At 44.2% G+C, this 26993-nt stretch overlaps 1 protein-coding gene across 28 annotated transcripts in view; it reads left to right on the top strand.

Annotated features, from left to right (window-relative positions):
* LOC122553369 (neurexin-3) overlaps window positions 1-25025 on the top strand; it is a 2038938-nt gene extending 2013913 nt beyond the window's left edge. For 11 of the 28 annotated variants that reach the window (XM_087989613.1, XM_087989614.1, XM_087989610.1 and 8 more), the window contains one exon: window positions 21833-25025. In XM_087989613.1, the coding sequence (XP_087845739.1) occupies window positions 21833-22755 (923 nt within the window). In that variant the 3' untranslated portion in view covers window positions 22756-25025. Of the gene's footprint in view, window positions 1-20673; window positions 21379-21832 lie in introns of all 28 variants that reach the window. The other 17 variants (XM_087989624.1, XM_087989625.1, XM_087989622.1 and 14 more) reach the window with 3 other exon arrangements.
* The last annotated feature ends 1968 nt before the right edge of the window (window positions 25026-26993 follow it).

Here is a 26993-nt window from a genome sequence, read left to right as displayed (position 1 = left end):
ATTGCCCCTCAGGTCTCTTTCAAATCTTTCCCCTCGCCTTAAACCTGTCCACACTTGTGTTGGAATCCCCTACTCTGTGGAAAAGACTTTGTGTATTTACCCTAACCATGCCCCTCATGATTTTATAAACTTCTTTAAGGTGACCCCTTCAACCTCTGACGCTCCAGGGAAAACAGCCCCAGCCTATTCAGCCTCTCCCTATAGCTCAAACCCTCCAACCCTGGCAACATCCTTGTAAATCTTTTCTGAGCCCTTTCAAATTTCATATCATCTTTTCTATAGGAGGGAGACCAGAATCAATTGTTACCCAAGTATCTTCATTAATAGAGGCATAAAGTGCAAATGTAAGGTGGTGATGCTGAACTTAGATAGGACATTTGTCCGACCTCAGCTGGGTTGTTGTATCCTGTTAAGGGCACAACGCTATAGAAAGATGTGAATACATTGGAGAGCACATGGACAAGGTTCATGAAACTGCTTCCAGGGATGAAAACCTTAAAGTATGAGGATAGATTGAAAAGATTAGGACCATTCTCCTTGAGGAGAAGGTGGCTCAAAGGAGATCAGAGATAGCTTTTCAAGATTATGTCACGTCTGTGCAGGATAGTTACGTACTCTGTTCTTGCACATGAGAGCACAATATTTTGCAGAAGTAGCAAATGAGAAACAATGATTTCACACAATTCAGATCGGCAAAGCACTGCCTGGAGATGTGGTGATAATAATTTCAATGGAAACAGCACGCATGGCGTTTGTCCTTCGGCAAGTGTGTCAAGGATGGGCTGGAAAAGGCATGAGATTGGCACAAAGTTAAAACGCTCAGAGAGTCAGAGAGACAGCAAGGGTCAAACGGCCTTTTTGTCATGTAACAGTTGTCCTTCAGCTGAGCTATTTATCCCATGTAATCATATTGGCTCTTGGAAGATTCAATGGGAGCCACTGAGGAACCCATTACTTGGATTTAGATGTAGCATTCTTGGATGCATTAGACATCAAATTTTCCTCACATTATAAATCTACAATTTTCACTCATAGGAGAAAGTGAGGTCTGCAGATGCTGGAGATCAAAGTTGAAACTTTATTGCTGGAACAGCACAGCAGGTCAGGCAGCATCCAGGGAACAGGAGATTCGACGTTTCGGGCACAGGCCCTTCTTCATTCCTGAAGAAGGGCCTGTGCCCGAAACGTCGAATCTCCTGTTCCCTGGATGCTGCCTGACCTGCTGTGCTGTTCCAGCAATAAAGTTTCAACAATTTTCACTCATAGCCCAGTAGGAGTGGTTAGGCTATGGAACCCACAGCTTCACCTGTGTTGTTGAGGTGAACAGCATTAAAGGGAAATCAGATAAGGAATCAGATGGTTCGGGTTAGATCTGGATGAGATGGGAGGAGGCGTACACAGAGCATGGACACCAGCACGGATCATTTGGACTAAGCGGCCTGTTTCTACAATGCACACTCCATGTAATTCTGCATCAAATCTGAAATTAAAATTTCAGGTGGTGTGGGAACATAGGAACAAAAATAGGTCATTCAGCCCCTTCAGGCCTGTTCCACCATTCAATAACTTGCTGGCTAACCTGTGGCCTAACTCAGTATACCTGCCTTTGGCCCATATGCCTTAGTATTTTTCCTTAGCAAAAATATATCTATCTCAGATTTCAAAACAACAACTGATCCAGCATCCACTGCCACTTGTGGAAGAGAGTTCCAGACCTCTGCCACCCTTTGTGTGTGGATGTGCATCCTAGCATCTCCCCTGAACAGTCTGAGCCTAATACCCAGATCATTCCCCCTAGTCCTAGATACTTCAACCAGTGGAAACAGTTTAGCTTTATCTGACATTTTAATATTTTGAAGTTTTCCATCTGATCACCCTTTCACCCTTTAAATGTTTAGAGAAAACAGGCTTAGTTTGTGTAATCGTTGCTCGTAACTGAACTCCTGAAGTCCAGGTATCATTGTTGTGAACCCGTGTTGTATTTCATCGACCAATGTATCTTCCTAAGGTGGTGATGCCCAAATCTGTGGTGCCCAACTCAGTAATCCAGGTGGGGTCCAACCAGGGTTTTATAACTGCAGCATAACATCTGCATCCATGTACTCCAGTTTCGTTTTGCGTGTCTGAAATCCCAGTCTACTGCCTTTTATTCAGAGCGCTCCTGCTGCTCTGCTATGAAGATTAAACCTCTACATTACTACCACCTAGATTCTCCTGTTCAGCAGGGACCATTTCAGATGCTGACTCAAAGCACAGTGGTGTTTTGAAATTTGGTTTCAGAGCACGTATTTGTACAATCGTAGAACAGATACTTCAGAAATGCTACTTGTGCAGTGAGCTTATACTGATAGGCAGGGGGGACGTTGGTTCGCTCAGTTGCCTGACAGCTGGTTTGCAATGCAGAGTGATGCCAACAGCAGAGGTTCAATTCCCACACCATCTGAGGTTCCCATGAAGGACTCTCTTTCTCAGCTGAGGTATGATGAGCCTCAAGTTAAACCACCACCCAGTCGTCTCTCTCTCTCTCTCTCTCTCTCTGATAAGAGAATAGGACTAGGGAAACTTTACCTTTTACCTAATGAGACAGCCTCTAATGAAAGGGCTAAGAAGCAGTGTGGTGCCAGCTATTCTCCCCATGCTCTGTTAAAGGTGCTTCCCTTGACGATTCTGGTTCAACAACTCGACGCGATAGCAATAAGGGGCAGAAAGTACCAGGCAGTTTTTCCCTTGAGTCCAGGTTCCAAGATAGCAAAGTAATTGCAGTCCCCAAGCCTTCACATGGCCCTATTTAGTGCTGTCTCTAAATGCCTCTAGTCAAGGGCCTCTTTGGTGTCCTGTGGAGATGAGTCAGGATCAATAATCACTTGCATCTCTCAACAGCACCAATTGTTTCATCAGCTTTTCAGACAATCATCATAACTGGCAAAGGGGGTGGGGGGGGGGGGAAATGTGGAGAAATGATCTTTATTTTTAACGTGGTGGGTTGTTGTGATGTGAAATGCACTACCTGAAAGAAGTAAATGCAATAATTTGGCCTTGATTTTCCCAATCATTTTCCTCAGAGTGTGAGTAAGTGTGTAAGGTGGTTCCAAACACAGAAGCCCTACCAATGAGATGACTCTCCATGCCCGTCAATACATTGAAAAGCTGCTAGACAAAGCATTAGTGAGTTTCCTGCTCTAACAGACAACTCAAAACTACTGTCCCAGAGAGAAAACAAGACACATACACTTGGAAATGAATGCCCGAGTTGAACTGGATCACTATTCTGTGGTATTAAGTAAGTTAGACTAGGGTATGTTATTTGTAAGTTTTACAGGGTTTTTATTTCTGTTCTGAGGTGCCCAGGAAGTGCCAGCCATTCAGAAGATGGTAACAACTCTGGCCTAAGGACCTTCTGTCAAGGTCTATTCCTGAGCTACAATGAGAGGGTATACAATAATGTGAGAGAGGATCAAAAGCAAGGCTTGTGGAAGCCACTTCTATACCCACTATCCATGCACTCAATTTCCCCTACCATTAAGGCAATTGAAGCCAAACCCCAACCTACCCTGCCACCTTTAAACCCATCAGACAGGCCACCCCAGTTTCTAAGCTGTCTCAGCCACAGCAGAGAAGGTTTGGGGAGGTAGCGAGTTGAAACCATTAAGCAGCCAATAAGAGATAATTTAATCACCACCCCTTGACACTTCACCATCTCTGAATCCCCCATTATCAACATCCTCAAGGGTTACCATTGACCAGAAACTCAACTGGACCATGCATAAATATAGAGGCTACAAGAGCAGGTCAGAGGCTAGGAATTCTGTAGTGAATAACTTACCTGACCCCACAAAGCCTGCCCACCATCTACAAGGCACAGGTCAGGAATGTCATGGAATACTCCCCACTTGTCTGGGTGGGTGCAGCTCCAATAGCACTCAAGAAGCTTGACACCATCCAGGACAAAGCTGCCCCGCTTGATTGGCATCACATCCACAAACATCCACTCTCTCCACCACTGACGCTCAGTAGCAGCAGTGCGTACTATCTACAAGATGCACTACAGAAATTCACACAGAGGTTGGTTCTTATGTGGAATGAACTGACAGAGGAGGCGCAGGTACAGTTCCAGCATTTAAAAGATATTTGGAACTTGTACATGAATAGGAAAGGTTTAGAGGGAAATGGGCCAAATGCAGGCAAGTGGGGCTAGTTTAGTCTGGGAGCATGGACAAGTTGGAAGGAAGGCCATTTGGACCATTGGGTCTATACTGACCCTCTGAAGAGTATGACAGGGCAACTTAGCATGGCCAACCTGCATATCTTTGGCCTGTGGGAGGAAGCCTATAAGACACGAAGAGAAAGTGCAAACTCCAAACAAACCGTCACCCAAGGGTGGGATCAAACCAGAGTCCCTGGCACTGTGAGGCAGCAGTGCTAACCACTGAGCTACCCAATGGACTGACAGAGCAGGCTTATGGGACTGAATGCCCTTCTCTTCTGCCTCTGCTTCTGTTAATACGTGACTTCCTGCACTCAGGATTACTGCTGTCTTATTTGATGAAACTGATCACTATCGTGGTGTCAGTGATAATTTATTAATCCCCAGGCACCAGTCTTTCACACTTGTATTCTCCGTCTTTTCAATGAGCCCTGAGTCAATCTTTTAATATTCGTCTCATACATCTGTAAATTTGAATGCGTTTGGTTAATGTCAAGCAATCAAATGCCATGGTGATTGAGAAAAATGCTGATTAGAATTTGCTCAGAAATGAATCCTTCACAGGTCCCTGTGCAATCCTCTCAAAATTTCTCACCGATTCGAGCTAATTTTGCTATTTATCTTTTATCTTGCCAAAACATAGGCTGCACTGACTCTTCACAAAGCAGCTCTCCAGATGACTTTCAATATTTCACATTAAATTACTGGTTGCATAGCTGAGATATTGCACGGTATCAAATTACCACAAAATCTTATGTTGGATTCTATAATTCTACGAATTGGATCATGACTGGGCTGGAGTTCACCTTGGTTCTGTAACCCTGAATATCCTTACCTGTCGATCTCAAAATGAAAGCACCCGTTGAGGGAGAATGTGCAAGATTTCCAGTACATTTTAAGCTCTACCCCCTTGCAGCCTTAAAGGACTCAATTCTAACCTAAAGCTTGGGTCCCCCCCTTATTCCTCAATATTGCTCTGCATCCCCCAGCCCAAACTTGCCAGACAATATAGTTTCTCTATAGCTGGCCATTCTATCTAATTCTAATCCTAACCCTAATCCTTTTTAACATTTTCTGCATCGTGACCTATTGACACCATTCAGTTGTCCAGAGAATGGCAACGTGGTGAGAAATCTGGCAGCTCTGGTATCACTCTGGTGTTACTGTGCGGGAATGTTGTTACCAAGGACACACCATCCAAAACTGAGCACTGTACTCCTGAACGGGTCTGACGGAAGCTGTGCGCAGTCTAATATATTTTGAGCATGGACTGTGTTATGCTGGGGCCTCAGGAGAGATCCAGAATTGTGGAATCACAAATGAGGCTGTTCAGACCATCACACGCGTGCTACCGTGTTAAAGCAGCTGGCCAATGAGACTCACTCTACCGAAGAGTCATAGAGTCATAGAGATGTACAGCACGGAAACAGACCCTTCGGTCCAATTCGTCCATACCAACCAGATATCCTAAATTAATCCAGTCCCATTTGCCAGCATTTGGCCCATATCCCTGTAAACCCTTCCTATTCACATACCCATCCAGATGCCTTTTAAATGTTGTAATTGTAACAGCCTCCACCACATCCTCTGGCAGCTCATTCCATACATGCACCAGCCACTGTGTGAAAATATTGCCCCTTTTAAATCTTTCCCCTCTCACCCTAAACCTATCCCTTCTAGTTTTGGACTCTGCTACCCTGAGGAAAGACCTTGCCTATTCACCCTATCCACGCCCCTCATAATTTCATCAACCTCTATAAGGTCATCCCTCAGCCTGCAATGCTCCAGGGAAAACAGCCCCAGCCTATTCAACCTCTCCTATAGCTCCAACCATCCAGCCTTGGCAACATCCTTGTCAATTTTTTTCTGATTCCTTTCAAATTTCACAACATCCTTCGTATAGCAGGGAGACCAGAACTGCACAGAAAAGTAGCCTGGCCAATGTCCTGTACAGCCTCAACATGACCTTCCAATTCCTATACTCAATGCACTGACCAATAAAGGCAAGAATGCGAAACACCTTCTTCACTATCCTGTCTATCTAGGACCACACTAAAGGAACAATGAAGCAGAAGACATATTGTTCTGAAGAAGTCACCTTGGACTCTAAACATTAAATTTTCTCTATGCTCCACAGATGAGGCCAGATCTGCTGAGTTTCTCCAGAACTTTCTGTTTGTATTTTCAAGATTTCTAATACCCGCCTTTCATTTCCATCTCACCTCACCAATTCCTAATCTGAATTGACCTGTTCATTGAACATTGAACATTGAACATACACCTCTGAGACAGAAGGAGACCTGAATCCAGACCTTCTGACCTTGAGGCAGGAATGCTACCACTGAGGCACAAAAGCCCTTAATAGCCTTTTGTAAAATTATTACAAGAATATGTTTCTGGGCATGCTCACAGAAAGCGCATCCCAGATCACAACAATTCATACCATGTTAGAAAATAAGAATGGTCCTCATTTTGCCTCAAAATTCTTTGTTCATTACCCTAAATCTTGGTCATATAGTTACAAATCATGTTGTCATTGGAAAGAGTTTCTCTTCAATTTACTCCATTGCAGTTGAACAGAGTTAGAGTTAGGAGTTAGTGGTTCATGTTGCTGATCTTTCTTTCTACACTCTATTGAAGTCATTGGGACATGGGCCAATCACAGTATGAAATCTCTTACAAAGAGCCCATAAAGGACATGCAGGGACTGTTGGAGGAGCAAACAGAAGTATTTTCTGCAAAGATTATGGAAAGGCAAAGCTAAAACTACCATGAAAGATTGAACAAGCCTCAAAAAGAGGACATTTCTCATTTCCTGAAGGGTTTACCATTGAAGAAGTAGAGAATTGTTGCCACTTGTTGAGGGAGAGGAAGCTGACAGAGCTGTGAGGAATGAAGTCAGGTCTCTCAGCCTATTATAAAGCGAACACCTCCCAGAAGCTGCCAGCTGAATTCAAGGGCACCAGCTCCGGTAGTGCCATCCCCTGGTGATGGTCAGCCACTGGGGATGCACTTCAAAGAGGAAAAGACATTGATAGATGAGCACCTTCATAATCAGGTTTAGTGAGAGCATGGGAGTGAGTTTGGGGGCTGAGGGGGTGGACTGATGGTGGTTAGTGGTCTTGGGGAGGGAGTGATGCTGGGGTACCACGGCCTGGGTGAGAGGGTTGCAGGCAGGTAGACCCAGGGTGGTGAACCAAAGTGTGCCCAGAGTGAATCACCCACTAATTCACCCACAGTTTGCCATTGCCAAATTTCCCATATGGCACAGGAGTCAGTCAAGGTGTGGGCAAGAGGGGTGGGTGGGGAGGTGGGTTGAGGTGGAGGACGTTGGGCAGAGGCCTGAATTTGGCCACTAAAGTGGCTTGCTTTAGCAATGGACCTTTGGCAAGATGGCATGGCATCGGGAAGCCATCAAGCACACTGCGCAACATCTTTCCACGTACGTTTGCCAGTCTTCCAACTTCAGAGCCCATCCCCAGAGGCCCTGCAGAAATCCATCTGTGGGTAATGAAGGTATGATACAAGTCAGTTGATCTAACATGGAGTGTAAGAGATAATCTTTATTCAAAGCGTGGAAAGAATGTGGAAAAATTGTAGCTCACAATGTCGCTGGGGCAAAGAGTACAGTTGTATTAAGGAAAGCGAGATGGATACATGAGGGAGAAAAGAGCAGAAGGATCATATTTCATAGAATTCCTACGGTGTGGAAGCAGGCCATTTGGCCCAACAAGTCCATACAGACCCTCCGAAGAGTAACCCTTCAGCCCCATATCCCTATCCTAATACTCTACATTTACCTCTGACTAATGCATGTAACCTGCACACCCATGAACACTACAGGCAACTTAGAATTGCCAATTCACCTAATTTGGACATCTTTGGACTGTGGGAGGAAACTGAAGCACCCAGAGGAAACCCAAACAGACACGGGGAGAATGTGCAAACTCCACACAGACAGTCACCTGAGGCTGGAATCGAACCGAGGTCCCTGGCGCTGTGAGGCAGCAGTGCTAACCATTAAGCCATCATGTCACATGGCTCCCCTTAAATAAGAAGACTTAAATTAGGATATGTTGGTGCTGTGCATTGGAGGAAGGTGAGACAAAGCTCTTTACCTTTAACTCACTCACGGGATATGGGCATCACTGGCTAGGCCAGCATTTATTGCCCATCCCTAATTGCCCAGAGGGCAGTTGAGAATCAATCACATTGCTGTGGGTCTGGAGTCACACATAGGCCAGACCAGGTAATGATGGCAGATTTCCTTCCCTAAAAGGGATTAGTGAACCAGATGGGTTTTTCTGACAATTGGTAATGGTCATCATTCAACTATTAATCCCTGATATTTATTGAATTTAAACTCCCCTATTTGTTGCAGTGGGATTCGAACCCGGGTCCCCAGAATATTACCTGAGTGTCTCTGGATTAGTGGTCTGGAGAATGTAAACACTGACATTGACCAGAAGGGCCAAAATGGAGGAGAAAGTGAGCACTGCAGATGCTGTCGATCAGAGTCGAAAAGTGAGGTGCTGGAAAAGCACAGCCAGTCAGGCAGTATCCGAGGAGCAGGAGAATCAACGTTTCGGGCATGAGCCCTTCATCAGGAATGAGATGAGTCGATTTTCCTGCTCATCGGATGCTGCCTGACCTGCTGTACTTTTCTGGCACCACACTCTCAACAGGGCATTAGTGAGACCACACCTGGATTACAGTGTACTGTATTAGTCTCCTTATTTAAGGGGCGATATGCTTATATTTCTGGAAGTTCAGAGCTGTTTCACTGGGCTGATTCCGGGGATGAAGTGGTTATCTCATGAGGAAAGGTTGAATTGCATTCCCAGGCTGGATAAACAAACTTAAACTCATTGGAATATTGAAGAATGAGGGGTGAGCTTATTGAATCATATCACATACTAAAGAGGCTTGATGAGACAAGTGCCCAGAGGGTGTTTCTCCAAATGGGCAAACCCAAACCGAGGAGACATAGTTTCAGAAAGAACCAGCCACTTAAGTTGAGGATGAGGAGACATTTCTACTCCCAATGAATCTTTAATCTTTGGAATTCTCGACCCCAGAGATGAGCTGAGTCATTGAATATATTCGAGGTTGAGATTGATAGATTTTTAAAAAATGTTTAAAGAGTAGGCAATTCAGTCCCTCAAGCCTGAATAGGAAGGGTTTAGAGGGATATGGGCCAAGTGCTGGCAAATGGGACTAGATTAGGTTAGGATATCTGGTCAGCATGGACGAGTTGGACCGAAGCGTCTGTTTCCGTGCTGTACATCTCTATGAGTTTATGACCTAAGAGTGGAGGCCAGTACAATTGCAACATTTAAAAGGCATCTGGATGGGTATATGAATAGGAAGGGTTTGGAGGGATATGGGGTGGGTGTTGGACTAGATTGGGTTGGTATATCTGGTTGGCATGGGCAGGTTGGACCAAAGGGTCTGTTTCCGTGCTGTACATTTCTGTGGCTCTATGACTGATTATTTTAACCTTGTTATTAGCATAACCATCAGCACACTTTGGATTGTTCAGCAAGTGCTTCCCAATCATGTCCAACAGTGGGCGAATTGCTTTGAGTTTGCAAAAACAAGCTGTGTGAGTGCAGTCTGTCCTCTACCTATTCTGAACAGCTTGAGAGATATATTCCAAAGAGTCATATGAGACTCACAAGCATTAACTTTGATTCTGTCTCCACACATGCTGCCAGACCTGCTGAGCTTCTCCAGCACCGTCTGTTTTTTTTTGTCGGAACATGCTGTTTGATTCAAACACTGGTTCACTTTTGGGAGGGAAACTTGTCATCTTCACCTGGTCTGGCCTACCGAACTCATAGCAATGTGGTTGACCTTTTACTGCCCTCTGGGCATTTCAGAATGGGGCAGTAAATGCTGGCCTAGCCAGAAAGGTTCACATCCTGTGAGTGAATAAAAAAAATAAAATCAGTATGTCTTCATACTTGGCATGCTGAAATTAATACATGACTCATCAGGGTTTGCCAGGGGTCAGCCAGAATATCCACCCAGCTGTCTTCCCTCGACGTATAAAGATGAAATCAGCCAGAATTCTCACTGTTAATACTCCCACACAATGTACAGCTGTTTCTTTATTAGTTCACCAAATGTGGGTATCATTGGTTTGACAATTAGCATCAGGAAGGAGGTGGAACTGCTGCTGTAGGTTTCACTGACAGTGCTGTTAACTTGGGAGGCCCAGAACTCTGACCCAGCGACACTGAAGGAACGCTGATATCGTTCCAAGTCAGGAAGGCTTGAGTCTTGATGTTTAGGAAAGTGGGAGAGGGGGAGGGATGATCGAGTGAATGAGCTGAGTGATAGCTGGATGATCACAAAAAAGTAACAGATAACAATTATAGAACAGCAACAGGCCATTCGGCCCAACAACACCTGGCATGATGTATGTTCCAATTGCTGTTGCTTCACTTGGTCCCATCAGTATGTTGGTTGAAGTTCCTCTTGACCAGAACTATGCTCCCTGTTACATTGTCACTCCCCTGTAGTTAAAGACATTTCTCCTGAACTCTCCATTGGGTTTATTCGTGATTATCTTATATTCATGGGGAGTAACTGTTTTTACATCAACCTCTTCATAATCTCATAGACCTCTGCCGAAGTCATCCCTCACTGTCTTCTCATTGAGCTCCAGCCTGTTTCCTCATTTTATTTGCAAACAATCAATTCCACATTGAGATATCTCACCATGGTGAGCAGGGAAGGCTGAAGACTTGTTATTGCAAATTCTAGTTGGACATGGTCCTGGAAATCTCATACAATGATCTCCAGCCTCCAACCACAGTCCCCTGCAAGACCACACACACACAAACACAAACACACACATGCGCGCACACAGAGACACAAACACAAACACACACATACGCACAGACACACACAAATGTACTCACATTGAGACACACGCACAGAGACACACACAGATAGGGACACAAACACACACATTTCCCCCCCATCCACCTACCCCACAGTTGGCCACCCAGCAGATGTATTTGCCCATCACAATATCAGATGACCCATCGCGTTGTGTGGCACTGTCACTGTGCTAAATGGGACAGACTTTAAACAGATCTAGCAACCCAAACCTAGGCATCCACGTGAGCTCCAACTGCAGCAGAATTATATTCAATTGCAATCTGTGACCGTATGGCCTGGCATATTCCCCACTCAACCATTACTATCCAAGAAGGGGATCAACCCTGACTCAATGACAAGTTCTTACAAATGACGTGTCAACCTTGTGAACCTACGACATAGGAAAACCTGCATACTGAACAACAGGAGCTGTATGCAGTAGACCAGGCTAAGTGATCCCACAGTGAATGGATCAGATCGAAGCTCCATAGTCCCCTATTACACAGAAGGTTGACTTGATTGATCCTTAGAGATGAAGGGCTTGAAATATGAGGAGGGATTGAGCAGTTTGGACCTACACTGTCTCAAGTTTAGAAGGATGAGAGTTGATTTAATTGAGGTAAACAAGGTACTAAAAGGGATGAACAAAGTAGACACAGAGAAAATAGTCTCTTACCTGGGGCAATCTAGACCGAGAGATCATATCTTTAGGATAAAGGGTAGCAGATTTAACACTGAGATAAAGAGGAATTATTTCTCTCAAAGGATCATGAATCTGTGGGATTCACTACCCCTGGTGCATGAATGCTGGGACACTGACTGCATTTAAGGAGGATATAGACAAATATTTAATCAGTAACAGGTTGAAAGGTTATGGAGAATAAGTGGGAATGTGGAGTTGAAGCCAAGATGAGATCAGCCATGATTGTGTTAAATGCTAGAATAGGCTCAAGGGGCCGATTTGCCTACACCTGCTCCTAGGTCTTAGGTTCTTATCTAGTCATGAATGGTGCTGGATAGTCCTGTAACCAAGAAGAGATGGGATCTCCACAAATGTCCCCATCCTCAATAATGGGACAGCCCAACACCTCAGTGCAAAGGCTCAAGCATTTGCAATATTCTTCAGCAAGAAATGCCAAGTGGATAATCCATCTCGGCCTCCTCCAGTGGTCCCCAGATCACACATGCCAGTCTTGGGTCAATTTGATTGACTCCACATGATTTCAATAAACAGTTGGAGACACTGGATACCGCAAAGGCTATGGGTCCTGACAACATTCTGGCAATAGCACTGAAGACTTGTGCTCTAATAACATGCCGCTCCCATAGCCAAGCCCCTACAACATAGAGTCATAGAGTCATAGAGATGTACAGCATGGAAACAGACCCTTTGGTCCAACCCATCTATGCCGACCAGATATCCCAACCCAACCTAATCCCACCTGCCAGCATCCGGCCCATATCCCTCCAAACCCTTCCTATTCATATACACGTCTAAATGCCTCTTAAATGTTGCAATTGTACTAGCCTCCACCACTTTCTCTGGCAGCTCATTCCATGCACGTACCACCCTCTGCATGAAAAAGCTGCCCCCTAGGTCTCTTTTATATCTTTCCCCTCTCACCCTAAACCTATGCCCTCTAGTTCTGGACTCCCCGAACCTATGGAAAAGACTTTGTCTATTTATCCTATCCATGCCCCTCATAATTTTGTAAACCTCTATAAGGTCACCCCTCAGCCTCCGACGCCCCAGGGAAAACAGCCCCAGCGTGTTCAGCCTCTCCCTGTAGCTCAGATCCTCCAACCCTGGCCACATCCTTGTAAATCTTTTCTGAACCCTTTCAAGTTTCACAACATCTTTCCGCTAGGAAGGAGACCAGAATTGCACGCAATATTCCAACAGTGGCCTAATCAATGTCCTGTACAGCCACAACATGACCTCCCAATTCCTGTACTCAATACTCTGACCAATAAAGGAAAGCATACCAAATGCCTTCTTCACTATCCTATCTATCTGTGACTCCACTTTTAAGGAGCTATGAACCTGCACTCCAAGGTCTCTTTGTTCAGCAACACTCCCTAGGACCTTACCATTAAGTGTATAAGTCCTGCTAAGATTTGCTTTCCCAAATGCAGCATCTCGCATTTATCTGAATTAAACTCCATCTGCCACTTCTCGGCCCATTGGCCCATCTGTTGTAATCTGAGGTAACCCTCTTTGCTGTCCACTACACCTCCAATTTTGGTGTCATCTGCAAACTTACTAACTGTACCTCTTATGCTCGCATCCAAATCATTTGTATAAATGACAAAAAGTAGAGGGCCCAGCACCGATCCTTGTGGCACTCCACTGGTCACAGGCCTCCAGTGTGAAAAACAACCCTCCACCACCACCCTCAGTCTTCCACCTTTAAGCCAATCCTATATCCAAGTGGCTAGTTCTCCCTGCATTCCATGAGATCTAACCTTGCTAATCAGTCTGCCATGGGGAACCTTGTCGAATGCCTTACTGAAGTCCATATAGATAACATCTACTGCTCTGCCCTCATCAATCTTCTTTGTTACTTCTTCACAAAACTCAATCAAGTTTGTGAGACATGATTTCCCACGCACAAAGCCATGTTGACTATCCCAAATCAGACCTTGCCTTTCCAAATACATGTACATCCTGTCCCTCAGGATTCCCTCCAACAACTTGCCCACCACCGATGTCAGGCTCACTGATCTATAGTTTCCTGGCTTGTCTTTACCACCCTTCTTAAACTGTGGCACCACGTTTGCCAACCTCCAGTCTTCCGGCACTTCACCTGTGACTATCGATGATACAAGTATCTCAGCAAGAGGCCCAGCAATCACTTCTCTAGCTTCCCACAGAGTTCTTGGGTACACCTGATCAGGTCCTGGGGATTTATCCACCTTTAACCATTTCAAGACATCCAGCACTTCCTCCTCTGTAATCTGGACATCTGCCTGACAATGTGGAAAATTGCCCAGCTGTTCTTAAAAAGCAGGACAAATTCAACCAGCCAATTACTGCCCCATCAGTCTACTCTCCATCATTAGTAAAGTGATGGAAGGGTTAACCAGTTTGGGTTCAACCAGTCTCACTCAGCCCCTGGTCTCATTACAGCCTTGGTTCAAACATGAACAAGAGAGCTGATTTCCTGAGGTGAGGTGCAAATTACAGCCCTTGACATCAAGGCTGCATTTGACTGAGTGTGGCATCAAGCATCCCTAACAAAATTAGAATCAATGGTTCTCAGGGGGCAAGTTCTTTGCTGGTTGGAGTCATAGCTGAAGATGGTTGTGACTGTTGGAGGTCAGTTATGTCAGCTCCAGGACATCTCTGCAGGAGTTCCTTAGGGTAGTGTCCTAGGCCCAACCATCTTCAGCTGCTTCATCAATGTTCTTCACTCCATCATAAGGTCAAAGATGGAAATGTTCACTGATGATTGCACAACGTTCAGCACCATTCACGATTCCTCAGATACTGTTGGTGGTTAAATGCAGCAAGATGTGGACAATATTCAGGGTTGGGCTGGAAAGTGGCAAGTTACACACATGGCATAAGAGTTCCAGGCAATGTCCATCTCCAACAGGGGACAATCTAGCCATCACTTCTTGGATTTCAATGGTGTTACCATCATTGAACCCATCCACTAGCCCCAAACTATCAGTAAATGCTGGCCCAGATGCTCAGATCTCATGTATGAATAAAGTTATTCTTTAATAAAATGCTTCCAAGTTTATGACAGACTACCTTGTTACACCAATTTGAAAATGAAAAGACGTTTGATGCAGTTTTATGATGTTTGGCTATCAGCCACATGGCCTCTTCCTCCACCTTCGCTGACGGGCAGCACCTTGGACAGCACCACTCTCCCCCAGTAGTATAACAGACTGACCAGGTCTGCAACTTGAGAGAGAAGTCTAATGAAATAGAGAGATTGCCAGAGACTACAACAAGGAGCGTGGAACAGACACTTTAAAGCACACTGAAGATATAAACCTGCATCGGTCTGAGGTCTAATGTCTGCAACACTCACCACTGAAATAATGGCCACAGGTTCATAGAATCCCTACAATGTGGAAACAGGCCCTTCAGCCCAACAAGTCCACACCGACCCTCCACAGAAGATGCACAATTACATTACTAATGCACCTAACCTACACATCTCTGAATACTATGGGCAATTTAGCACGGGCAATTCACTTAATCTGCACATCTTTGGATTGGGGGAGGAAACTGGAGCACTGGAGGAAACCCACACAGACACTGGGAGAATGTGCAAACTCCACACAGACAGTTGCCTAAGGTTGGATTCGAACCCAGGTCTCTGGCACTGTGAGGCAACAGTGCTAACCAATGAGCCACTGTGCCACCAATAGTGACCAATAGCCAAATTGATACTTCTTGCCAGCCAGGAACGAACCTTGTCCGATGGAGAGTTGCTGGCAGATTCTTCAGTTGAACGTCGCCAGGCTGATTAATGGTTGGCAGATAGCCACAGATACAGGGGCATGGAATTGGAGCTGTCATTACCCACTCAGCTATTCCATTTAATTGGTGTTGGAATGCTCACTGCCAATTCAGGCAACTGCAGCAGTTGGTTTTTAGTTGACAAATGCATTAAAGGAAATGGAGTCAAGGCCGGTAAATGGAGTTAAGATACAGATCAGTCAGATTTGATTGAATGCTAGGACAGAGAGCTAAAGAGGCTGAATGGCCATCTCTCCTGCTATCCTTCCAGAAATTCTCTGCTTGGGAATAACGAACAAAAGCAACAGCGGCAAACAAGTTATATTGATGTCTCCGCTTTAAGATAATGAAACCTCTGAAGCTGCTTCCCAGGGTCATTCCATTATGATACTGAGCCATGTAGGGAGTTATCAGCAACAGTCCCTCTAAGCAACATAGCCCCTTCAGATGTTCTGTGCACTCCAATCGGAGTGCCCATTGTCCACTCCTGGTTTTCAGACTCCTGCCACCTCAGAGGTCCACATAACAAGGCAATATCATTCCAGGGAAGTTGGTAAAATCACCAAATGTTTGGCCAAAGGTACAGGTTTTACAAAAGGTGTATGCTGTCAGAACCCTTTAACCCATTGCTGATGAAAACCACATCCACTTCCTCCTTAAATATATTCATTGCCCTGTCATTCATCAGACTCTGGGGTATTGAATTCCATGAACCCTCCGAAAGACCTAATTCCTCCTCATCTCTGTTTCAAACCTGCTTCCTTATCTATGACTTATGACCTCTTATTCTAAATTGTCCCACATGCAGAAGCATCTGCCTTGTGTCTGCTTTGTCATTCTCATTTAGACATCCTCTCATTTTTCTAAACTCAAGACAGTAAACTACTCAATCTCTCTTCATAAGAAAAGCCCCTCATCTCCAGAACCAATCTAGTGAACCTTGTCTAAACTGCCACCCTTCTCAAGTAAGGCATGAAAGCATGAGTGAAGGCTTCCACAGTGGATGAGCTGAGACAGCAGTGAATTGGGTTGGTGTTACCGAGGTGGCATTGCTGATGGCTTGAGTGTCAGATCAGAAGCTCCCCTTGGGAAATAAATGTGAGGCGCAGAAGGTGGCTAAGTTTTGAAATTTAATTTGCGTCGTGCTGTGGAATTGGGGTGCGCAGAGGGGGGAGTGAGTTTCCATCCTCAGAGCAAGTAGGGAGTTTGCGAAAAAAAAACCCATAGCTTAATCCATTTGGCTTCACAGTGTGCGCTAATGTCTGGGACAAGCCATGTTTATCACTGGTACTAATCAGCATCTGGAGATAGGACAGATTCCTTTTGTGAAAAGCATTTGCAGCTGTGAAAATGGTCAATTTGACCAGACGTTCAGAAATTAAGCAATTGGAGAAAAAAGAAACCAATGTATTTGTGATATCTTCTGAAGATGTTTTCCTGTGTTTGCAAAACTTAGTGCTGTTTTGTGGAATTATTGCAATTCCCCTGCCAACCCCCTTTCTTGCCTCCCCCCTCCCCCCCTCCCCCAGAATGACTTGCCAAATGATGCTGTTTAATATAAAAACACTGTGCTCTCCTAACCTTTGACCTTTCTCTCTCCTGCTAACCTTTGCTCTAGCTTGCTGTTCTGTTCTCAAACTTGCCCTAAATGCAACTTACTTTAAGCATGCATTATTAACACTTGCAATAAAGATGACCCCACTTTCAGCCAATTCTTCAACCTCTGTATTGACGTACAACCAGACCGCACTCACTTTTACACACAGAAAATTTTCAAAAGTTTTTTTTTCTCTCTCTCTCTCTCATTTAAAAACAAAGTAAAATTTAAGGAGAAATTGCAGTAAATGAGAGATAAAGTCGCCTCAATTCACCAGGAAATATTTGAGTTCCCATTTACTCTCTGTAGCTGTGTACTTGGCTGGTTTTCTATGAAGAATGTGTTGAGGAGGTGAAGGGGTTAAAATATTTTGCTTTGATTTAGACTTTCCTCCCAGTTTCTGGGGGAAACAAGTCATTGTTTTTGTCAACTTTTTTTAATGTTTGGGTGCCTTTGTTTCTTTTTTAAAATTGTGAAGTTTTTTTTTGGATTCTGATTAACATTTTATTGAGAAAAAAAAACAAAATATTTGTGCTGATAATTTTCTTCTTTTTTTCTGTGAGGGTCAAACCACTTCAATGCGTGACAGCAGATTCCATACGGTGGGGTGGGAGGGGTGGCTGGGGGATTTTTTTTTAAAATACGTATTTATCCAGAAAATGCCCGTTTCTCCCTTTGCCGGATGGTTACCGTGGCGATCGGCCTGTTGAAGCAAATCTCTTTCACAGCTTGGATGAGGCGGTGGATCAGGGCAGATTGGATGCCTCCCACACTTCCACCCCATCGTGCACCCACCCCTTCCCCAACTCCAGCCTGTGCCTGACCTCCCCACTTCGGCCAAACGCTGTCAAACCACCTTGATATGCATCCACGTGTACCGTGTTGGTCCATTGACTCCAGTATAAACAAGACCAAATGTTTTTTACTGTCTGAATGCATCCAGAATTCTGGTTTTATATGTCATCCCCACAATGTGCGGATGACTATATTTCTCACGAACCTGTTCAGAGGGGTTCTTAAACACCTATGGAGCAGATGGAACCTCAAGGTAGAAATGTTCTTCTCGCACAAAGAACAGAAGTAGTCCACTCGGCCCTTTGAGCCCTACTCCACCATTCAATATGATTAGATTACTTACAGTGTGGAAACAGGCCCTTTGGCCCAACACGTCTGCATCGACCCTCCGAAGAGCAACCCACCCAGACCCATTCCCCTACATTTACCCTTTCACCTAACACTAAGGACAATTTAGCATGGCCAATTCACCTAACCTGCACATTTTTGGATTGTGGGAGGAAACCGGAGCACCCGGAGGAAACCCACGCAGACACGGGGAGAATGTGCAAACTCCACACAGACAGTTGCCCCAGGCGGGAATTGAACCCAGGTTTCTGGCGCTGTGAGGCAGCAGTGCTAACCACTGTGCCACCGTGCCGCCCATGGTAGAGTCTTACAGTAGCACAGGCCCTCTGATCCATGCTGTCCTAAATTAATCTAGTCCCATCTGTCAGCATTTGGCCCTTTCTATTCATATACCCAGAGTCAAGAGTGTGGTGCTGGAAAAGCACAGCAGTTCAGGCACCATCCGAGGAGCAGGAGAATCAATGTTTCAGGCATAAGCCCTTCATCATCCTGAACCGTTGATTCTCCTGCTCCTCGGATACTGCCTGACTTGCTGTGCTTTTCCAGCACCTCTCTCTCGACTCTGATCTCCAATATCCGCAGTCCTCACTTTCCCATATTCATATACCCATCCAGATGCCTTTTAAATGTTGTAGCTGTACCCACCATCGCCACTTCTTCTGACAGCTTGTTCTATACACGCACTACCCTGTGCCTGAAAAAGTTGCCCCTTAGGTCCCATTAAAATCTTTCCCCTCTCACCTTAAACCTATGCCCTGTGGTTTTGGACTCCTACCCTGAGGAAAAGACCTTGACTATTCACCCTATCCACGCCCCTCATGATTTTATAAACGTCAAGAAGTTCACCCCTCAGTCTATTCCCAATAATCTCCCTCTGCCTTAAAAATATCTAAAGCTTCTGTATCCACTGCCTTTTTGAGGAAGGGAATTCCAAATACTCACAACCCTCTGAGAGAAAAAATGGTTCCCCATCTCTGTTATAAATGTGCACCCCCTTCTCTTTTAAACTGTGACTCCTAGTTCTAGATTCTCCCACAACAGGAAACATCCTTTCAGCATCCAATCAGAAAAGTCCCCTAAGGATTGAAAAAGGCCATCTCTTTCTCATGTTTCCTAATAAGGCAATCTGCTCATTCCAGGAATTAGTCTCGTAAACCTTAGATTCCCTATAGTGCGGAAACAGGCCCTTCAGCCCAACCAGTCCAAACCGACCCTCCGAAGAGTAACCCACCCAGACCCATTTCCCTCTGACTAATTCACCTAGCGCTACAGGCAATTTAGCATCACCAATTCACCTGACCTGCACATCTTTGGACTGTGGGAGGAAACTGGAGCACCCAAAGGGAGCCCATGCAGACACGGGGAGAATGTGCAAACTCAACACAGACAGTTGCCCAAGGCAGGAATTGAACCTGGGGCCCTGGTGCTGTGAGGCAGCAGTGCTAACCACTGAACCACTGAGCCACCATGCCACCCTTCTCTGAACTTCTTCCAATGCTTTAAAGTACTACTGTAAGTCTGGTGATCAATACTATACACAGTACTCCAGACGTGGTCCTATCAATGTCCTGAAGCATAAGCTCCCTGCTCTTGGATTCAGTTACTTTTCCTCATTACTTGCCGTAACTGCATAGTAACTTCCTATGATGCAACCAGTTCAGGAATGATACAACACAACTCTGGAGCAAGTGGACTCAAACTGGGACCTCCAAGCTCAGAGGTAGGGGTGCTAACACTGCGCCATAATTACCCTGGAATTCTGGTTTTACCCTTTCGAATCCAAGACATCTACCAGGCGATACCAACATCATAAGACCTCCTTTCCTGGCCAGTCACAGTGGACTTTGTTCCCTTTCTCCCAGTCAAACTTCAAGTTTGCTTCCATATGGGATGGCTGTTTTTACATTCTTTTTCATGTGTATTTTACTTGGGCCTTTTGTCCACATTCCCCAATTCCACCTAGTCGCTGATTCCTGCCAGAATGGCGAGAAAGGAGAAAGATATGCTCAGGATTCATTGGCACCCAGTGAAATATTTTCAGCTAAAGGAGCACATGGAGATTGTGGGAAAACAAAGTTGAAGAGTTACAGTGCACACGGTTTGAAGTGGTTTCACGTAGAGGGAGCAGTTGGAACGATTTTAATGATTATTTATTTTTTTCGGGAAAAGCTGTTAAAAGTTTTTTTTTAAAAAAGAATATTTATCTTTCTCTCTCTCTCTTGCTCTCTCTATGGACTGCATGATGAAGAAGTTGCAGTTTAGGGTTTGTGAAATGTCAGTGTTAGAGTTATGTTTTTTTTCCATAGATGGGCATGTATATGCTCATTTGTTTGTATATCCCCCATCCCTTCCTTACAGCTAAAAGCTCTAACGCTGGCAGAACGCTACGTCCCACCTTTACCTGGACATGGCAACTTTTATACACGTTCATTCCTGTCATTTTCATCCCCCACATAGTGCACTCATAGGGTGGAATCTGAAAAAAAAAGCATTTTAAAACAGACCATTTCCCTTCCCTTCACACCACCCCCTCCTCACCCACCCACTCACTCCTTCATCTCCTCCACCACCTCCCCACCTCCCCCCAAAACTTTTAGCAGCGTTGACAAAAATGTACAGTATCAGTCGTCCAGTCTTTCAAAGTCAGAATAGGAAAAGACATTTAAAAACAAAAGAGGATTTAATTTAAAAAGGAAAATATATATCAGCGTAAAAGATTTTGAAAAATAAAGGAAAGTGTTAGATTTGTAGATATTTAACAAGCAAAAAGAGATGTTCGAGATTAAACAATGTACAGTCTTTTTTTTGTAATACCTAAAATATTTTAAAAACGGACGACAGCAGTAAAGAATAATCTATTAGTACAGAGTTACTTTTCATGTTGTGTGGTGTGGATGTATATGTGATGTTGCCTCCCCTTGTGATCATTTTGTCAACGAGCAACTTTTTTTGCTAAGTACAAACACAACAACAATATAGAAATCTTGTCCAAAAGCATCTTACACAACTTTCTTTTTTATAAATTCTTTCTTCATGCCAAAATCATGCGGGCAATTTGTTGATGTAAGTTGATGAAGAATTACATGGTATATATTTTTTCTGTAAATGTATATATATAAAACCATATATATATATGTATATATATATATATATATATATATATATCCTCTCTTCTTTCTTGGATGTACTGTAGGCCGGATTGCTTTTTTTTAGTGTGTGTGTGTGTTAATTTCATTTATAATAAAAAAAACTCTGATTCATTTTCCTCTATAACTGCTTATGTTAAGTGTGTGTTGAATCTTGATGTTTAAACTGTAATGTTTAGTGTCAAGTTTTTTTACTTTTGATTTGCTGTGCTCTGAGGAAGTTTAAGGGCTGTGCTTTCCTTTCAGCTATTGCATCTCTGTGTGGTGTGACTTTGGTTTGGTTTTACTTTGGCCGGAGAGAAACGTGCGTATGTGTGGAAGATCGAGCATGTCTCTCGTCTCTAACTTGCTTCTTTCTCCTTCAATCCTAGGAGGTGAATTAGTTTTCCCTGTAGTGACAGAAGAGGCCTTAGCAATCCCTCCTCTCGCCACTCGTGCACCCTTCATCTCCCTCCTCCCTACCTTCCGTCCCCTTCTCACCATTATTGAGAACACCAAAGATTCCCTGTCCATGATCCCTGAGGTGGGGTTACCTTGCCTGTCGGAGCAGGACCACGGTGATTGTGATGCTGGCTTGGTGATATCTGGTTATGGCTCAGGGGAGGCACTTGACTCTAATCTACCCCCTACTGATGATGAAGATTTTCACACCACCTTGTCCTTGGTAACAGATAAGACCTTGTCCACATCGGCCTTTGAAGGTGGCTACAAAGCGCACGCACCCAAGTGGGAGTACAAGGACTTTAGACCTAGCAAAGCGTCTGAATCCGGTAGGACTGCTACCACGGCCTCTCCCCCTGAGCTGCTCAGTTCCGCAGTCTCCGCGCCACCCGGAAAGTTGCCCAAAGTGCCCGCGGGCAAGTTGAACACGCGTGAGCAGAAGCCCTACCCCGGCTTGGTGTTGGTTCCCCTGCCCACCGCGTACGAGGTAGACAGTACAAAGCTGAAGAGTCCCCTAGTCACCTCACCCATGTTCCGTAATGTACCCACAGCCAACCCCACGGAGCCGGGAGTGCGCCGGGGCCCTGGGGCCTCAGAGGTGGTGCGGGAATCCAGCAGCACGACCGGGATGGTGGTGGGGATTGTGGCGGCAGCAGCTCTCTGCATCCTGATCCTCCTCTATGCCATGTACAAGTACCGCAACAGAGATGAAGGCTCCTACCGGGTGGACGAGACTCGCAATTATATCAGCAACTCCGCACAGACCAACGGCTCTGTTGTCAAGGAGAAACAGCAGAGCGCTAAAGGCAGCAGTAAGAAGCACAAAAACAAGGATAAAGAGTATTATGTGTAGAGCGGACAAAAGAAAACAAACTAACAAAAGAGGGGAAGGAGAATTGAACAACAATATGACACAAAAAAGGAGACACAATCAAAAATATATATTATACAGAAATATATATATATATATGTGAATTCTGACAGTGCAAATCTGCCACTCAACTTAGATTTTAAACACACAATAAATGAAAAGATAAACTCTTTTGGGGAAATGAAAGTACAAACTCCAAATACAACTTGGATATGCACTGTGTCAAACAAAAAGACAATGAACTTGCAGAGTGATGCTGTACCTGCTTTAAGACAATAAACACACACAGACACACACATGCACACACACGGAGCTGTCACAGAGAGCAGAGTGTTGTATTCTGGTGAATGAACCTCCAGCTAGAGAATACATCCACGGCCTCCTCGGTTTTTAATCCTGGATGCGACTGTTAAGACTTTGTGACATTTCACATTTTCTCGAGATTCTTCTTTTGATCTGGTTGTAAAAGCTGTGTACTGAATTTTGTCTTTTTATTTTGAAAAAAAAACACCTTTTCTTGCTCTTTGCCGTGTGGAGCATGTAATTGCGACCTATGTGTAGATAGTGACCAGCTAATTATGTGGACCTTGGGAGAGATGGAGTTATGTGTGGGGTTTGGGGGGGTGGAGGTGGAGGTTGGGAAAGAGGGGAGATGTGGGGATTGTTGGCTGTGTGTATGTGTGTGTGTGTGCGCGTGTGTGCGTGTATGTCTACGGTCAGATTCTGTCTCCCCCCCCAAGCCTCCCCCACCAGCCCCACTCCCTCTATTGCCTCCTCCTCCTCTTGGAAAACGGGACTTTTGGCCGTTCAACTTTGTATCGTTTCTACATCTCAAATTGTGGTGTCCTCCTTATGATTTGCTGTCCGCAATAAAAGTTGTACTTAGGTATATGAACATTGAACAAACAAGAGACAGATGAAGAACAGAGACAAAAGCGGGAGACATACACAGATCAAACAGGTCTGTGCCAATCTTCAACTGAGGTGACCACCTTGCTGTTTAAGAGCTGTTAATTGTACAACATATTACTCTTAGACTGTGCTAGTTAGAAAACAGCTAATTAAAAACCATAGCTGTGGTTCTGAGTTTCAGTAAATGACTGTGGTGCATGCACATTCAAAAGAAAAAATAAAATTAACCACATCATATACAATATGGTGTTCAGTTTTGATGAGAAAGAAGTATGTTCGCTGGCCAAACGTAACATGATGAGTTTTAATTTTATTGATTTAGTTTGGTTAATGTGTGCTTTATCTGTCTGTCTGTCTCTCTCTCTCTCTCCTTCTCTCTGTCATCACTTTTACTGGATTTCAAGGGGAAATGCTGTTTAAGGTCACTCAAGCATTCATCCTAATTATATATAAATATATATTTAAAAAAATACAAACCTGAAAGGTATGCATTTTCAAATCATTCAAATCATCACAACTGTGTCAAGGAATAAAAACACAATTTGTTTACATAATTTTATTACATTATTATATAGCTGTGTACTTTGTAGTTAGAACTGTTGTACATACATTTTCAGTTTAAACTTTTTGGGTATTTGTATAGCTCCAAACTTTTGCAAAGTTTTTTTTTGCAATAACTTTCCCGTGGAGACCTGAGGGTGAATGTGGTTTAGATGAGAACCCTGGTGCAAAGGTGTAATGTTTTTTTTTTATTTTGTAAAGAAGCTGACACAATTGTTATCATCTAGGTATAGAATTTCTGCTCTGTCTCCCTCTCTGTCTCTCTCCCCGCCCCCTCCCCACCTTCGCTAGTATTTCTAAGTCGCATGAATATTTTCTCTTTAGAAACAGTGGTCATCATTAAATACATGGTTAGCATTCTCGATCCACCTGGGGTTTCTTTTGCTATACATTGTTTGTCGAGTGCGACTCTACTTTCACACAAAGTGCGGGTGAGTTCTGTAGGGTATCCAAGCACTTGTTGGTCAACTTAATAAATATATAAAAGAAACACAAAAATATTTATACCTCAATGTCTATTGTTAACGATTGTGCTGTGGATTTGCTTCTTGGTATTTACTTCACTCTTTTTTACCGTGAAAACCTGGACTTGGAAAATCTGTATGTGGGCTTTATATCATATTTTATATTATTTTTGTTCCACATCAATGTGAAAATTTTGATTGGGTTTTTTGAGTTAATGTGATGTTTCTTCATACATCTCTCATCTTCTTTGCTTTTGTTGTATTTCTGTTATATAAACAATATGCTTAGCAATAAAATGTTCTTCTCAAAGCTGATGAATGTTGATCTACCTTTTCCTCTGGAGTCAGAAGCTGTTTTTCAACATTCAGAACCTCTTCTGGCAAAACATTACCAATCAAACGTTCTCTATTCCCTTCCTCCCCTATAATCATTGGCGATCTCTACAGTGGCAACACAAGCTGAGCATCATTGGGCACTTAGCTACAAAATCATAGGCAAAAAAGTGGTGGATGACAGCGACTGGGGCAGGGGAATCATAGAGTCATACAGCACAGAAACAGACCCCTTGGTCCAACTAGTCCATGTCAATCAGGTTTCCCAAACTAAACTAGTCCCACCTCCCTGCATTTGGTCCATATCCCTCCAAACATTTCCTATTCATGAACTTATCCAAATTTCTTTCGAACGTTGGGGCGGGATGGTGGCACAGTGATTAGCACTGTTGTCTCACAGCACCAGGGACCTGGGTTTGATTCCAGCCTCAAGTGACTCTCTGTGTAGAGTTTGCATGTTCTCCCTATGGCTGTGTGGGTTTCCTCCCACAGTTCAAAGATGTGCAGGTTAGGGTGAATTGGCCACGCTAAATTGCCCAGAGTGATAGGTGCATGAGTCAGGGGAATGGGTCTGGGTGGGTGTCTCTTTGGAGGGTCAGTTTCCACACTGTAGGGATTTTATTATTGTAACTGCACCTGCATCTATCGCTTCCTCTGGAAGTTCATTCCACACATAAATCACTCTCTGTATAAAAACATTTTCCCTGAGGTCCCACCGCTGCCATTTCTGCTGATCAAGTCCAACGATGCAGCTCGCTAAAATGCTGTTTCGATCCCTGCTGTATTTCTGTTTATATTCGTGGGCGGCACAGTGGCACAGTGGTTAGCACTGCTGCCTCACAGCGCCAGAGACCCGGGTTCAATTCCCACCTCAGGCTCCACTGTGTGGAGTTTGCACGTTCTCCCCGTGTCTGCGTGGGTTTCCTCCGGGTGCTCCGATTTCCTCCCACAGTCCAAAGATGTGCAGGTCAGGTGAATTGGCCATGCTAAATTGCCTGTAGTGTTAGGTAAGGGGTAAATGTAGGGGTAGAGGTATGGATGGGTTGCGCTTCAGCGGGTCAGTGTGGACTTGTTGGGCCGTAGAGCCTGTTTCCACATTGTAATCTAATCTAATCTGTCCCTTTTAAATCTTTCTCCTCTCACCTTACAATTAAGCCCCCTAGTTTTGAACTCCTCCACCCTAGGGAAAAGAGCCTTGTCATCCACCTTATCTATACCCTTTATGATTTTATAAACCTCCGTAAGGTCACCTCTAAATCTCCTATGCTGCAGTGAAAAAAGCCCCAGCCTATCCAGTCTATTTTTATACCTCCATTCTCTGCAACATCCTGGTAAATCTCTTCTGAACCATCTCCAGTTTAATATAACAGGGCGACCAGGACTACAGTAGAAACTCAAATACTGGAAAGATCACACAGTATTGCTGGGCTGGTCAAGCTGAAGTGGGTTTCACACTGCCTGCCCTTTGAATATAGGGTGCTAACCTCAGCTAAAAGAAGTGAGAGACCAGCAGAGTTGCTGACAAAACAAAATATTTAATGTGATTGCGTAATGCTGGCTTGCCAAAAGAAGATTTGCCTTTCACAAGCATAACATGTCCCAGGACACATGACGGTTATCATGTAGGAAATGCTGCAACCAATCTACATCCACCCCTGAACACCTGTGTGATAATGACTGGATAATCTGCTTCTAAGGATACAAAAATAAAACAAATAATACTGGAGAAACTCAGCACATCTGGTGGCATCTGTGGAGAGAGAAACAGTTAACATTTCGGATCCAGTTTGTTTTGAATACTCTAATAAGTCAGAAAGTCAGAATGATAAAAAACATCATTTATTGTTGAACACCAAAATAGGACCTCTATTCATGGTGTGCATAGGCTAATCCCCACCTGGAATAGACAGACCCGTCCCTGAATCTGGTCTCCTTTTTTGTCCAGAAGAG

Source organism: Chiloscyllium plagiosum, unplaced genomic scaffold (assembly GCF_037043375.1).
Source record: "Chiloscyllium plagiosum isolate Xiang-an unplaced genomic scaffold, Cpla_swu_hap1 HiC_scaffold_8, whole genome shotgun sequence".
Lineage (NCBI taxonomy): Eukaryota > Metazoa > Chordata > Chondrichthyes > Orectolobiformes > Hemiscylliidae > Chiloscyllium > Chiloscyllium plagiosum.
Note: the sequence above shows the minus strand (reverse complement) of the source record. Positions and strands in the feature narration are given on the sequence as shown.